The sequence below is a fragment of the Amblyomma mixtum genome, chromosome 2 (genome assembly GCF_055824585.1).
Source record: "Amblyomma mixtum isolate Tamu chromosome 2, ASM5582458v1, whole genome shotgun sequence".
Taxonomy (NCBI): domain Eukaryota; kingdom Metazoa; phylum Arthropoda; class Arachnida; order Ixodida; family Ixodidae; genus Amblyomma; species Amblyomma mixtum.
The window spans coordinates 246,457,541-246,472,333 of NC_143013.1; the positions used below are offsets into that span (position 1 = coordinate 246,457,541).

Genomic DNA, 14,793 nt, shown 5'->3' on the forward strand with positions numbered 1-14,793 from the left:
ACCGAAATCCAGCAGAGTGGCGCACGCCTGATGATCGCCCCATCTGTTTCAACTGTTCCTGTGTCGGTCACATTTCCCGGCACTGCCGCAATAGATGGTTTCCGACTCCTCGCACCGAGCTCTCCTACGACAACCGTTCAGATATTCCCCGCCGTTTTCCGCCCCGACCACCTCATGACCAATCAGATTCGGCCAACGATCTCAACAGCTCCCGACCCCGTCGTTCTTCCCGCTCTCCATCTCCACGAGGCCGTCGCTTCCGATCCCCGCAGTCCCTTCGATCATCGGCTGCAGCCTCATACGACCGCTCTGACTTGGAAAACTAGCTGATGCAGCTCCCGGAGGTGACGCTGCATCCACGACCAGGCCCACAAATCCTCTACAGACCTCCCACTTGAACCAACTAGACGTCTGTGTTGATGGTGTTCCCGTGCGTGCGCTTGTCGACACTGGAGCGCATATTTCTGTCATGAGTGCACAACTTCGTCGTCGTTTACGTAAAGTTCTCACGCCAGCTCGGTCTCGAGTGCGTGTCGCGGACGGCGGAACAGTTAGTGTTGACGGACTCTGCACTGCACGCGTCAGTGTTGCTGGCCATGACCTTCCGGTGCAGTTCAATGTTTTGACCCCTTGTGCTCATGACCTCATCCTCGGCCTCGATTTCCTATCAGAACACTCCGCCCTAATAGACTGCTCGCACGGCATCCTACACCTCGATCTCCCAGCCATCGATCCTGAACCCTTGCCTTCTCCCAGACTGTATTCGCCCGACCAAGTTTCTCTGCCCTCCCTAGCCGCCTTATTCGTTACCCTACGTCCTACCTCATCAGTCGCCGATGGTGACTACTTAGTCGCCCCTATTTCAGATGTCTTGCTGCACCGCAACGTTGCACTGCCCCATACTGTCGCTACAATCAGGGGAAACAGTGTGTCACTTCCGTTAATCAATTTCAGCTATTCAGCCCAAGTCCTTCCACCTGGCATATGCGTGGCAACGTTCTCACCTATTGGCTCCTGCCAAATTGCCCCATTGGACACTACCCATGCATCAGCTCCTGCAGCCCCTGCTCACGATCCTACTTCGACTGACGCGATCACGGCAATGATGCCCACCGATTTGCTCCCTGCCCAATCTTGTCAGCTGCGTGCGCTTCTCGAGTCCTATTCCGATATCTTCGACCTCCATAACAGCGCCCTCGGCCAAGCTCTTACCGTTACGCACCGCATCGACACCGGCGATGCTCCTCCTATCCGCCGCCGACCATACCGGGTCTCCCATGCAGAACGACAGGTCATCCAGGCGGAAGTGGCAAAAATGCTGGAGAAGAACATCATTGAGCCCTCTCACAGTCCTTGGGCTTCACCCGTCGTCTTGGTCAAGAAGAAAGATGGCTCGTGGCGCTTTTGTGTGGATTACCGTCACTTGAATAAGATCACTAAAAAAGATGTCTATCCGCTTCCTCGAATTGACGATGCCTTAGACTGCCTCTACGGAGCCAAATTCTTCTCCTCCATAGACCTCCGATCTGGCTATTGGCAAATTGCTGTGGATGACCAGGACCGGGAGAAGACTGCGTTTGTTACTCCTGACGGCTTATATCAGTTTAAGGTTATGCCTTTCGGCTTATGTAACGCCCCAGCCACTTTCGAGCGCATGATGGACTCCTTGCTGCAAGGATTTAAGTGGTCCACTTGCCTGTGCTATTTAGACGATGTAATTGTGTTTTCGCCCTCGTTTTCGTCCCACATGGGCCACCTTTCACAGGTTCTTTCCCTCTTTCGCCATGCCGGGCTGCAGCTCAACTCTTCAAAATGCCGTTTCGCGCGTCGCCAGCTCAATATATTAGGCCATGTCGTCGATGCTACGGGGGTTCGTCCCGATCCAGACAAGATCCGAGCAGTAAAAGACTTCCCAGTACCCCGTTCGAGCAATGACGTCCGAAGTTTTTTGGGCCTTTGTTCTTACTTTCGTAGATTCATTCAAGATTTTGCCGACATTGCTCAGCCGCTCACCGATCTTCTTAAAAAGGATGTTAGTTTTTCCTGGGGGTCCTCCCAAGACCAAGCCTTTGCCCACCTTATAAGAAAGCTTACCACTGCACCGGTCTTGGCACATTTCGATGTGTCCGCTCCTACGGAAGTCCGTACTGATGCTAGTGGCCATGGCATCGGTGCAATCCTTTCCCAGCGTCAATGCGGCACACATCGTGTAATTGCCTATGCTAGCCGTCTCCTATCCCCTTCCGAGAAGAACTACTCCATTACCGAAAGAGAGTGCTTGGCCCTCGTCTGGGCTGTTGGCAAATTTCGTCCCTACTTATATGGCAGGCCATTCACAGTTGTGACAGATCATCACGCACTGTGCTGGCTTTCTTCTCTGAAGGATCCTATCGGTCGCCTCGGTCGTTGGGCGCTACGACTCCAAGAATATGACTACGCTGTGATCTACAAGTCTGGCCGGTTGCACAAAGATGCCGACTGTCTCTCTCGTTACCCTGTTGCCCACTCTAATACTGTGACGAGCGCAAGCACCATTGACCTGTTCTCTGTAACTCCGTTTACAACTATCGGCGAAGAACAGCGTCGGGATGCGGAGCTTCTCTCCATCATCGATCGCCTAACGTCCGCCCCAACCGACCCTTCACTGAACCGCTTTGCTCTCGTTGATGGTATTTTATACCGCCGGAATCTTCAACCAACTGGTCCTGACCTTCTCCTCGTCGTCCCGAAGCACTTACGCACAGTCGTTCTCCACGAACTTCATGACCTCCCGACTGCTGGCCATCTAGGCGTTACTCGCACGTACGACCGCATCCGCCGTCGGTTCTTCTGGCCTGGCCTCTACCGCTCAGTGCGCCGTTACGTTGGTGCTTGCGATGAGTGTCAGCGTCGCAAGCGCCCTGCCTCTGCTCCCGCTGGCTTTCTTCAGCCCATTGACATCCCTCCGGAGCCGTTCTACCGTATCGGCTTGGACCTTCTCGGCCCATTTCCTGAGTCCACTTCTGGGAACAGATGGGTTGCAGTCGCCACAGATTATGCCACCCGGTACGCGATAACGCGTGCGCTCCCCACGAGTACTGCCGCTGATGTCGCCGACTTTCTTCTTCAGGACGTCATTCTTCATCATGGAGCACCCCACCAACTGCTCACTGACCGTGGCCGCACCTTCCTTTCCGCAGTGGTAAACGACATTCTTCGCGCGTGCTCAACTAAGCACAAGTTGACGACCGCTTACCACCCCCAAACTAATGGCCTCACTGAGCGCCTCAATCGGACGCTCACCGACATGCTCGCTATGTACGTCTCCTCTGATCACCGAGACTGGGACGTCGCACTCCCATACGTTACATTTGCATATAACTCCTCCCGCCACGACACTGCCGGATACTCTCCGTTTTACCTCTTGTACGGCCGTGAGCCTCAACTGCCGCTTGATACATTGTATCGACCGTCTCCTCCCGCACATTCTGAATACGCCCGTGAAGCCATTGCCCATGCTGACCATGCTCGCCAAGTCGCCCGTTCCCGCTTGCAAGCCTCCCAAGCTTCTCAGCAAGAGCACTATAACCGCCGCCACCTGGACAGTGCCTTCTTGCCTGGGTCCCTTGTATTGCTCTGGGTGCCTTCTCGCCGTGTAGGGCTCTCGGAAAAGCTTCTTTCTCGATATGTGGGCCCGTATCGCGTGCTGCGCCAAGTCACAGCCGTCACGTACGAGATTGAGCCTGCCTTCACCGAGTGCAATTCCCGTACTCCATCCTCCGATATTGTGCACGTGTCGCGCCTTAAGCCCTACCATCTACCCTCTTCTGACACTCGCTGAGCCGCACCGCGACGGTGCTTTCACGCCCGGGGGTCATGCTACGGGTCGACGCAGAGACGATGAGGCAGACGAAGTGAGAGGGCGCTTGGCGCGTGCTCGGGCTCTGAATCCTGCGCGGTGGCTTGTGTCTTGGCGTCCGGTGCGCCCTGTGCTTGTGTTGTGTTCAGTGTGACTGCACCAGTGTTCTGCGGGGTGTGAACGTCTCCTGCCACGTAACAATATGTTTTCGCGCTTCGAAACTGGAAATTCAAAGTTTCTTAGTTAATTCAGCTGACCAATCCTCTTTTCATTGAATACATCAGGCAAATAACGTCCGCTTGCTGTACAATTCAAATGCACAGAGTGGACACATGCACCTCTCACGGTTTTTAAAGTAAATATATAGAAATATTTTCTAGAATCACCCGGTATATAAGTTCACTAAGTGTATCTCGTAGCTTCAGCCACAGCTTGAATAAAAAAGGAGTATACTCAAACTCGATGAAACCAAACGCATTTATGTTTTACCATAATGTGGGCCTCTTCATAGTATTTTTAAACTGTTCCTAATATTTAGCTACGTGAGTTTAATTATGAGAAAAATTTCTGCGCCAATAGCGCTTCGATAAGTTCTAGAGGAGGTTCTGAAAAAGCTGACTATTTGTATAGGAATTTATCTCTGACGTGGTGCTTTTCATGAAAAAAACACTTTTTGAGCCCTTCTGTCAAATTTTAGAGCTGCCAGATGGCTTTTTGAGTGAGCGGCCGACGCCGCTGTCAGAATCGTCTTTACAGTGCATCAGCACCTTTGTTCGGAATATGGAAAGCAGGAGCCATGATCTGCGAGAAGCAATAGGATTGCTACCGACAGCTTTTTTCAGATGCGCCCTCTATTCAGAAATCACACAGACAAAAAAATATAAACAAGAGAACGCGGGAGATAACCGTCGTTGAGGGCTGCCTCCGTTTTTTTTTTATCATTGCGCAGCCCGTCAAAGTGAGCGGCGTCTGCACTTGAGGGCGTGGTCAGCGCGCATATCGTTAGCTCAGAACACGGTTGGGAGCTAGACAATATGATAGCGCATGCTCCCAGTCGCGCGATTTAAGAGCGAAAGCTCTATTACATGTCTCCCAAGGTCAATCTTGACGCGCGTTTGACCTTGAGGCTCCGAAGAGCAGGCAAATCACGAGATTCGTCAAGCAGAGGCGCACCCGCGCGTGCTCGCCAGCTCCGCCGCTGTGATGCCACGTGATCAGGAGAGGGCAGGTTGGGATAAGGGTAGCTGTACGCGCTAGCCGACTTCGTCGTTGTGATACCAAGTGACTAGGAGAGGGTGTAATAGTTGCTACGTCGGAGGTTACCTCTTCAGTTTTGCCATGGATGCGTCGCGCAACGTGCCGACTGTGTCAACTCTTCGGCGTCGCCGTCAAGCCGCGTCGGATCATCCACTCGACTTAGCTCGCCGAGAAGGTGTACTACAAAAGAAACGAGCTAAACGAGTCGCTGAAACCGAGGAGCAACGAGAAGCTAGACTTGCGAAGCAAATGAAGTATGACCAGGAGAGAAAGGCCAATTGGTTAGCGACGGAGGCTACCGCTGCTCATTAGAATTAGAACTAGCTCGCCATGCAAACACAGCTTTAGATCTCTGTAACTAGGTTTAGAAAAGGTAAACTTCAGTAATGTTTTTTTTTCATATTTCGCGCGGCTTGTTCAGATGCCCGAAAAACAGACCACGCAGGATATATTGTACCACAAAAATTGGGTCGGCTGCTTATTAACTCCCTGCACTACCTAAAGGAACGCGCCTGGTTCTAAAGTGAATATTGCTCGTTTTTTTATTATTTATTGTGCAGTAAGCAACTAAATTTGCGGAAAAAAATGCTCCCAGGAGCCACACAAGACGCAAAAAATATATTGTTGCTTTCATTCAGGTGCAATGTACCGCTTATTTGAAAGCCTAGGTCCAAGTTACGTGAGACCGCCTGTATACGATTACCGCTTAACGTACTAAAACGCATAGCCGAAAGCAGCCATTATTATTCAGCGCTTTACAAGGCTGACCTGATCAACGAAGAGAATGTGGCACAAAATGTGACGTAGTAACAGTGAGCACCGCACGTTAGAGGCTGGAAAAGAATAACTAATGAAACACCAAACTATTTCACTCAGAAGCGGCGTACAATATGTTGGGTGTGCAGCTAGAACGAAATTCCAAACTGAATACAAGTTAAAAACGCTCTTATTTAAAGTAGTTGCACCATGGAGTCACATTACTTCCGCGGACAGAATAACGGCTCTCGTTAACCTGGCGCAGGTTGGAATGCAATGAGCTAACTTGACTGCTAAGCACAGAAGTGTCCAACCGGTCATCTTCACGTGGACTTCTTAGAACTTCATTGCGTTACCAACATCAGAAATGTGTGCTACACCTACACGCATCTCGCGACCTAAAAGCTAACGGCAGTCAGGTTTACGCTGCCGTGGTCAGTGAAAGTCAGAGTTTACAATTGCTACCGCATATGACCCTCTGCTCGAGCACCCTTTAATGTTTGTGATTGCACCCTGTTTTATTTCAGGTTTTAGATGACCCTGATAGCGATAACCTGTACATGGGTAAGTCGAACCCGCTAATTTTTTGTGGACCTATGTGGTTATATGCTTTTTATCATTTAAAGCGGTCGCTTCAGGCCATCCATCATCGGTTCTGATGCTGAAACTTGAAATGCATCGAGCTGAAACGCACTGAGTTCTGTTTTCGTTCTTTTTAATCCCCGTTTTCATGTTGCCCTCGCAGGAAACATCCAAACATGCGGGATTCTCTGCTAGCACAGAGCTAGGCCATGCAGAAGTGATCACGCGTAATTTTCAGCAGCGTAAGCATCATATGTTAACTTAGGTGGAGTACAAATCTAAATCAGATTTGCGTAGCAGGATGGCAACCGAAGAAACACGAACGTTAGGAATACTTTTTTTAAAATATCGTACATCGGTAGCAAACATGGAACAATTTTTATTTTCCGGTATATACGGAGGCCTAGGAAGAAAGGTTGCATTCCGATTCATTTCTGCGTGATACGTTTGGAGCTGAACAGATTTTGTTCGGACGGAATAACGAAAACGAAAACATACACAGCGGACATAATGCACAGTTAATGCTTTGAGCGCCCCTTGCACAACAGCTCCGCAAACAACCAAGCGAAGAAGACGGAGAGAAGGACTAGAGTAGCTGAGGCAATAGAGAGTACTTACGCGTGGCCGAGAGCTTCCGGAATACCCCGGTAGGGGTAGCTGAAATCAGGTGTTTTCTGTCTGCGAGAGCAGCGGAAACCGGAAAACCGCAGTGCCGCTCCACTAGCTACAGAGTGGGAAGAAATAGAGAAGAGGCGCAGGAATAGACGCGAGAGAAGAAAATAAATAATTTGGTAGTTAGCAATAATCCGTGAACAAATTTTCTTCTTCCTTGCGGGCAAGTTACAAAAAAGGCTTGTATGCCTTCCCGAGTGCTTCTATAGCAGACACCAGTGCCTTGTATTTCGGTGGTCGCATGATCACTGGCTGTTTGCTTGATGCGTACTAGTGGATATTTTGTGAAATGTACTTTCTAAACCTTAGACTCTTGTGAACGTAGCCGTGATCACAGTTCAAAGTATAGTTCCAGACCCATCATGTGCAATCTTTTGAACGTAGTCGTGATCAATGTTCAAAGTATACCTCCAGACCAATCCTTTACAATCCTGGAGTGAAGAAAAAAAAATCCAGTTCTACTCGGTTTAGAAAGGGTATGTCACTCTTGGCGCATTAATTTGCATCCACTCTACGGCGTTCAACGCGGCTTGCTTGAAGACCACACGTCGGCCACGAGGTTAGCAGGTCTGCTCTCAAGCAGCTCTGCCGCCACGCTTCACGCGCTTGCGAAAGCCGGCATTATTTCTGTCCGCGACGTATCGATCAGGCAAAGCCGGAAAGCGAGGGTCTGAGAGCTGCGGGTTGGTCCTCGGCCGTGGAGCCGCGCATCGGAATAACTTCGGTCAGGCCGCACGTGCAGCGGGGGAAGAAGGACGGTGGGGGGGGGGGGGGGGGGCGACATAAAATAATCGAAAAAGGGATTCGTGCAGTCACGGAAGGTGACGCTCGCTTCTTTGAGCGAAGATCCGCGAGCCCTGCTTAATAAGCGGAAGGCGTTACTTATTCAGCGGCGTCTGATCAAGCCTCTTTCAGGACGTCGGGCGCGTAGTCTGCTCATAACTGAGAGTTGCGTGCGAGTAACGATGAAAGAAGAATGAGCAACCCGCAATGCCCCTTCATACCGAGTGAGGGCTTCCAATTGACGTCTGCATTTTGTCTCTTGGTCTCGCTGAGAAAGAAGTCTATTTAGTACTTCGGAAGCGATGCAAATATCTATATAATTATGCAGAACAAGCTAGTCGGTTTTCTGAGGTCTCTTTTGTTCTGAGGCATGCTGAAGAACGGCAGGCGATCGAAGTTATCCGGACTCCTCGAATAAGTTGCCCCTCATAACCTCGTTCGCTTTGGAATGTTAAACCCTATACCAAATTTTTTTTGTGCTTACGTGCGATTTTCTTCCACCAACATGAAAATCAGCGACGTGCGCTCCTGTTCACGTTTCCGTTTTTTAGTGCTTATGCTTTGAGTAGAGTTGGTCGTCGTTTTAACCTCTCTGAGCTGTGTGCTGCACGCCGTCTAAAGTATCTCGGTGGAGTGACACTGTTGATCCTATGCTGTGAAGGTTCGCCAAGTGCGTGAAAGACGGTACTGTTTTGGCCATGTCCAGTGTGTATCAAGCACGGAAATAAAAGCGTACCTTGCGAGAAGCAGCGCGAGTCCTACCGCACGTTACTCAATTCTCGAAAGGTTTTGCGGACAATGTCTAGCGGCTATTGCAGAGGCTATACTTGCACTTTCTTATGGCGCAGTCTTCGTCTCAGCCGCGAAGCAGCGCAATCGGCCGCACTTGACGCCTCGTGTCTTTTTTCTGTCGATGTCTGCTCAATTTCGAACACCAGAGACGCCTGTTTTCCAGCAGTCTTTATTATATTCAACGTTGCTTGCGTAAGTTTTGCGAAAACAGAATTCAGGGAAATTCATTTTCTGTTTTATTGGAGTGTTCAGCAACACGCCTTTTTTATAATCCAGAGGAATGTATTGAACCTGGACCAGTAAAAGTAGCTGGAGGGAAAAAAACCCCGTTATTCTTGTTGCTTTTTGCAAAACTTATTGTTGAAGCTTTTATATTTTCTTTCTGTTCAGTCATTTGGCTAGGATTACATAAGCGTCTGTCGTTACAGGATCCTGATTTCAAATTATTGCGGTTCTTTTGCGACTTTTTTTAGTCGCTTATGTACCGTGTCCTTTGCAATTTTTCTTTACACCCGGTGTTGGGTATGGTCGCTATATTGCTTTCGTATAGTAGCCAAACTCGAATAATGCAATACCTGCTAATGGCATCACATCCGTAAATTTACGGTTCTAATCTTCACGTCGTGTTTTTCGACCTATATGTGGTTTTTTCCGCACCGCCAAAGTAGTGGCGTGGGTGAGGAAAGTGTGTTGAAAGAAATAAGTTTGACTCTATCTGCTTACGCTCTACTATCATTCTTTGTTTCTTTCAGTCTTCGAATTTCTCGAGAAAGGGTGAGTATTTATTAATCGCTTTTGTTTATTGAAATAGCCTTAGTCGCTTATGCGCCATTAAACTCAACTCTTTATTGAAATACATGCGTTCGTTTCTCACGATATTATAGACTAACAATTATGGCTTGGTGCTTCGGTGTAGGCTGTGCGTTGTGACAAATCACATCTGCAGCCTATCACGATTGGTAAATATATCGGTCACATTAGTATGCTTCCGTTAGTTGAAGAGAACCTTTATAACCATAGTGCAGATGCAGCGAAGAAACGCGGCAGCAACAGCTTAGCCAAACCGATAGTTGCTTGCTTTGCCGGTCAGTGCTGTGGAGATATAATGTATAACAGTAGTGTGCGTACGAATGATGTCTTTCGTGGTTTATGGCGGTGTTTGTAGCCAGTCAGTAAAAGCAAACAAAGCAAAGGTGCTATTGCAGTCTATGGGTGTTGAGGCCTAACACTAGACTACACTGTGGCAGAGAAATTGTACCGTAACACCGATGGCAGCGAAGCTGTCCACCACAATTCTGTGCGCCCATCAGCAACTCTACAGCTCTACTATGAAAGCTTCCTGAATTCGAGAGGTTTTGTCACAGGAGGAAAACGCATGCCCAAGGCACTCAGCGAGAACCGGCGGCCAGCGTCAAGATGCTTCTGTAAAGCAGAGCTGACTCTTCAGGCTTTTTGATGCGCGTATTGAGGAATGCATTGCAGCGCGAATCGATGAAAGCATTAGACATGGTCAAAGCATAGCGTTGCAGTCCATGTCTGATATCTCTGTCAATACGCTCTGGACCAGCCGGCTAGACAAAGTTTACGCAGATCTAGGCTTTGAAATAATTTTTTACTGCGTCAGCTTTTATATCTTGTTCCTTTTCCGTACAAAAATTTCTAAGCTTTTAGGAAGGCGCTTTTGAAATAGTAGTTGTAGGTCACGATTGTACTTCCATTATAGTTGTGCATGTAAGGTGTTTTGCACAAAGACGGATTTTTGTGTTAGATCCGAAGGAAAAGAAGCAAGATCTAACCGCGAGGCTTTTGTCAGGGACCTTCACTAATAGTGTAAGCTGGTACTGAATATAGCGATAAGCAGTTCATCGCATACTGAAGCGCGCAAGGAATTTTCGTTCCTCTGTGACAGCAAAGGTGAACTGTAAGAAGCAGTTACAATACAAACGGACGAGCAGGTACAATTTTCTTGCACCTAGGAATATACCACTGCAAAGGTGCTTGATTTTTCTGCTTTGCTCTTGTTCTAGGCCGGTAATCGAGATTCCGACGAGCACCCCTCTGTCGGAGACTCAAGCCTGGACCTTCTTCAGGGACGTCGTGCTGGGAATAGAATACCGTGAGGAACGAGCAATTTCTTTTACTGCACAGAGCAAAATGGCGGTACCTGCCTATCTCTGTGCTTATGTCACACACTCACGCTCTTTTGATCGTGAATCTAATTGCCATGCGATTCAAGACTTCAATGCGTGCTCGTTTTCAAATCCAAACAGAAGGCGTTATGACGCAATATATAGGGCATTCAAAATTAGAATCAGAATTTTGAAAATAATTTTATTCATTACCAATGCACGAATATTCGAACTTGCTTTGAACGCAAGTTAGGCCACCGGTGGGAGGTGATATAGGAAGATAATTGAAGCCATCAATCCCCTAATTAACAAAAATTAGGTTTTAATCTCTTAGGTGACTACACTTAGCAAGCAAGCTTCTATTGGAAACGTAGAGGGAGTCGTATTCCTGCATGATTCCACCCGGTAGAACTCCGGTAGTACGCCTGAATATCGAGATATTCACCTTGAAGTTCCCAACTAAACCCTTGGGTAAAACCTGGTCAGGGTGGATGGATGGCTCTTTCTGGTGTGGCGTAGCTTTTGGGCACGGCGAAAATCGATATAAACTTAATTTTCTTCGCTACTGGTCGGCGAAACGCCATGCGCAACAGCTGCGTCACAAAGAAATGAACCTTGCGCGAATCATTACCGCCCAGTGCGCAGTTTACCTAGACTGAGTCGTAATTTTGGAGCGAATATTACGAAAGAAGTTCGCCCTTCGAGTTTTCTAGCAAATACATACAGCATGCGTACAACTGCTTCTAGGTTTCAAATGTAAACATGCATGCTTAGTGCGCACACTAAAAATGTTTTTATTTCTAGTCAAAAGGAGATTAACGGCTACACTGCCAAATTCTGTTTTTTTTTCACCACTTTGTGCACTGTGTTTGTTATATTCGGGAAGAAATAATGGTGCTTCTTGTCTTCGCTTATTCTAAAATTTTTTTTTTCGCCTGAGTAAATTTCCGGACCACTGAGTTCTGGTGCATTCTAGAGCAGCGCCAGCGTCCTTTTCCGCTGATTGCACCGATAAAACTGCTACTATTTATATTCATTGGGCGTAACAGTAATAAGTCATGCCTATATCTACTATCTCTCTCCACAGCGCCCTAAACTGCACCAGGCTCAGTTCGAACTTATTACGCGAAGGTCCGTAAACTACCGCACAGCACGTCTCAATGACGAAGAACGATGTCCTGAAAGTTTATAAGGGCACGACGCGCAATCAATCTCTGGAAGCCAGAAAGGCACGCTTCCTCCGTCGCAGGCGCTTCATGACTGACTACACTTGTGATGCGTGCGCTATAACTAACCTCGTGAAGTACTACGACCACAGCTCCATTCCTGGCAAGGCGACCGGTCGATACGAAGCCCATGCCCTGTCGCGGTGAGGAGAATGCGGACCGCAGTACTTACGTGCGAGCAGGTCTCTGAGCCGGTTACCCGTTCGAAAACTTCACTTAGAAAGTCTAGAGAGACGAGTTGCGTTCCTGTCTGTTAGTAATATTTTTTTCTGTGGAAGAAATCGCATGAGACGCCGTCAGTACCGCTTGTCTGAATGGGGCCGCGTGTCTGGCGCACCTGTGCCGTCGCCCCCACTTAGGAGCGGTGAAGTCGATGCTTGACTAAGCCACCCTGCGGGTGAACCAACCGGGCGTGCACATATGCTCTCTGCGGCTGAAGTCGTCGCGTGCTTCGTCGAAGGCTCTCCAGGATCGCGTCTCTCTGTGCGGTACGCGGTTGCGAAAAGCTGGGATTTTGTCGAAGCGCACTCGGATTCCACCGGATTCATCCTTTCGTCGATGCTGTAGAGCATCCTTTTTTTTGTTTGCGGGCACATCGTGCTTTTACATTTTGTTCTCTATTTCAAGATCTTCTGCAAGGGAAAACTGCCTTCGCCGCGAAACTTGAGCTGATGCAGCTTTTGCGTTTGGCTTGTTCGGCAGGCTGAGCAGGTGAAATAATTACTTTTTGGATTCTGACATTGAAATCATACTAACCCGGAGATTTAGACCCACAGATATATTGGGAGAAATTTCACGAAGACTAACTCTGGTGAGAGGAAATGTCTGCTGCTGCTTCTCATGCTATAAACTTCCAGTCTGACTGATTCTTGTCCGCGAACACAAACTCCTGCAGTGAGAAGAAATATCTGTACTTCTTCTCATGCTTTAAGGTCTCACATTGATTCATGTCTACTTCAATTTAGGCTGTTTAAGCGCTTTAGCTTGTTTGGGCGGTTCGCTGGCCAATGAGATAAAACATCTTGCGGAAAATTAAATTTTCAAATTATATTTAATAAAATAAGAACCTCGGCACTGCGTTTATGTCTTACCATCAATATAGAGCATGACCGCATTCTGACATTAAATATCAGTTTCACTTTTCCACCGCTGCAGCTTAGTGGAAATGGCGTCCGATTACACAGCATTACGTGGCAAAATCGAGCCCGGTCACTGTTACTGCAGAAATAGAGCGAAAAGTATCAAGGATGGTGTGCTGAGAGTTAGCTGTACGGTACGAAACTCTGGTGATAGTAATTATTTTTGTTGCTCTTCCTGACATCTTAGTCGTCGCCCACAGGGCAGTTTCGGCACATAACAATAATCAATTCAATTTTAATAAAACATTCTTGTCACGCTAGGTTCATATAGCTATTACTTCTGCTCGCTTCTAACCACGCTTTTGCTTTCTTGTTGTTTCAGTCCACCACCAGAAAATCATTCACCGCGACATCAAGCCGTCGAACCTGTTGCTGGATGACAAAGGAAGAGTGCAGGTAATTGTTCAAAGATATATGGCGCATGGTGAATCAAGGTGGATTATGCTGATGACCGACTAAGATAGAGATTAGGCGTGCTACGTGGTAAGTTCAAACACTGGCCAGCTCAATTAACAATGTGCATTATTCTAACGAATTTGATAAACTACAGTTTTCAATGGCGAAAAAAACGCCTCAACGGATACTAAATTACTGAGCTTTGAAAACAAGACAGCATAATTTGCAAGTCCGCTGTGTAATGAATAACGTTGTGGTGTCTGATGTAAACCGATCTCTCATAAAATCACAATGAAACCGCGTGCATTTTTAAGCATGTTGTATATCTGACAGTAGCGGATGTACGATTGGACTTTGCTGTTAGTATTTTAAAAAATCGGGCTGGCTTTTTTAGGTTTTCATTTCCGAACCTAGGTTTCGGTATTTTTCGGCGAATATTATTTTCGATCAAAGAAACACCGGCTTTTCTCCGTAATTTAGTGTAGCATTTCTGTGTGTTCAAAAGTGACAAAGTCTATTTCGGTGTTTTTTCATCGCGAATAGTTTATTTAACAGCAATTAACTGCAAATAGCAATACTTGGAGCAGTGCTTGTGCAAGATATTGCTATTGTGAATAAAAGAGAAAGTCAAATTAGATGGGATAGCCGGCATATAAAAAGAAAAATGGAAGTTTATTTCAGAAAACTAGGTTGACATGTTTTTCTTATGTGGCCGCACTGGGTTAAGCGCGAGGGCTGGGCTTCACGTGGTCTGCTTGTTGATGGCAGCATTGGAACTGCTGCTCAGTGTTCGCAGTATCCCGGCATACTCCTTCGTGACGCCCATGCGTGGTTTCGCAGCAGTGTCCTACACGCAGTTGATTAACCTACTTAACTGATTAACTGCTTTAAGTAGGTGACAATAGCGAACAAACACTGCTTACTAGAAGGCGAGGAGGTGGTTTTTCCAGGTGTGCAGAGTGTAAGCTAGCGGAGCAATACCTCAAATTGCACAACTGTGCTGCTTACTCAACAATATCATAGTCGCGTAATGCCGCTGCCTTCCCTGCTTAGTTCATTTTCAACTCAGAGGGAGTGGAACTCTCATTGAACAGCCAGCTAGCTATGCCTTATATACCGAGAATACTGACCTTTTTCAGTTAGAGCAGTGTTGCCCGTTAATACGCTTTCCCCGCTTAACCGCGGCTGCCACAGTTCAAAACCGCTGGACCCCACCTCGTGAT

At 47.7% G+C, this 14,793-nt stretch overlaps 1 protein-coding gene across 3 annotated transcripts in view; it reads left to right on the forward strand.

Annotated features, from left to right (window-relative positions):
• Nucleotides 1-14,793, forward strand: part of LOC149363330 (calcium/calmodulin-dependent protein kinase kinase 1-like) — a 211,885-nt gene that overhangs the window by 176,659 nt on the left and 20,433 nt on the right. For all 3 annotated transcript variants that reach the window (XM_089573457.1, XM_089573459.1, XM_089573458.1), the window contains exons 9-12: nt 6,379-6,415; nt 9,433-9,454; nt 10,708-10,796; nt 13,497-13,570. In XM_089573457.1, the coding sequence (XP_089429583.1) occupies nt 6,379-6,415; nt 9,433-9,454; nt 10,708-10,796; nt 13,497-13,570 (222 nt within the window). The remainder of the gene's footprint in view (nt 1-6,378; nt 6,416-9,432; nt 9,455-10,707; nt 10,797-13,496; nt 13,571-14,793) is intronic.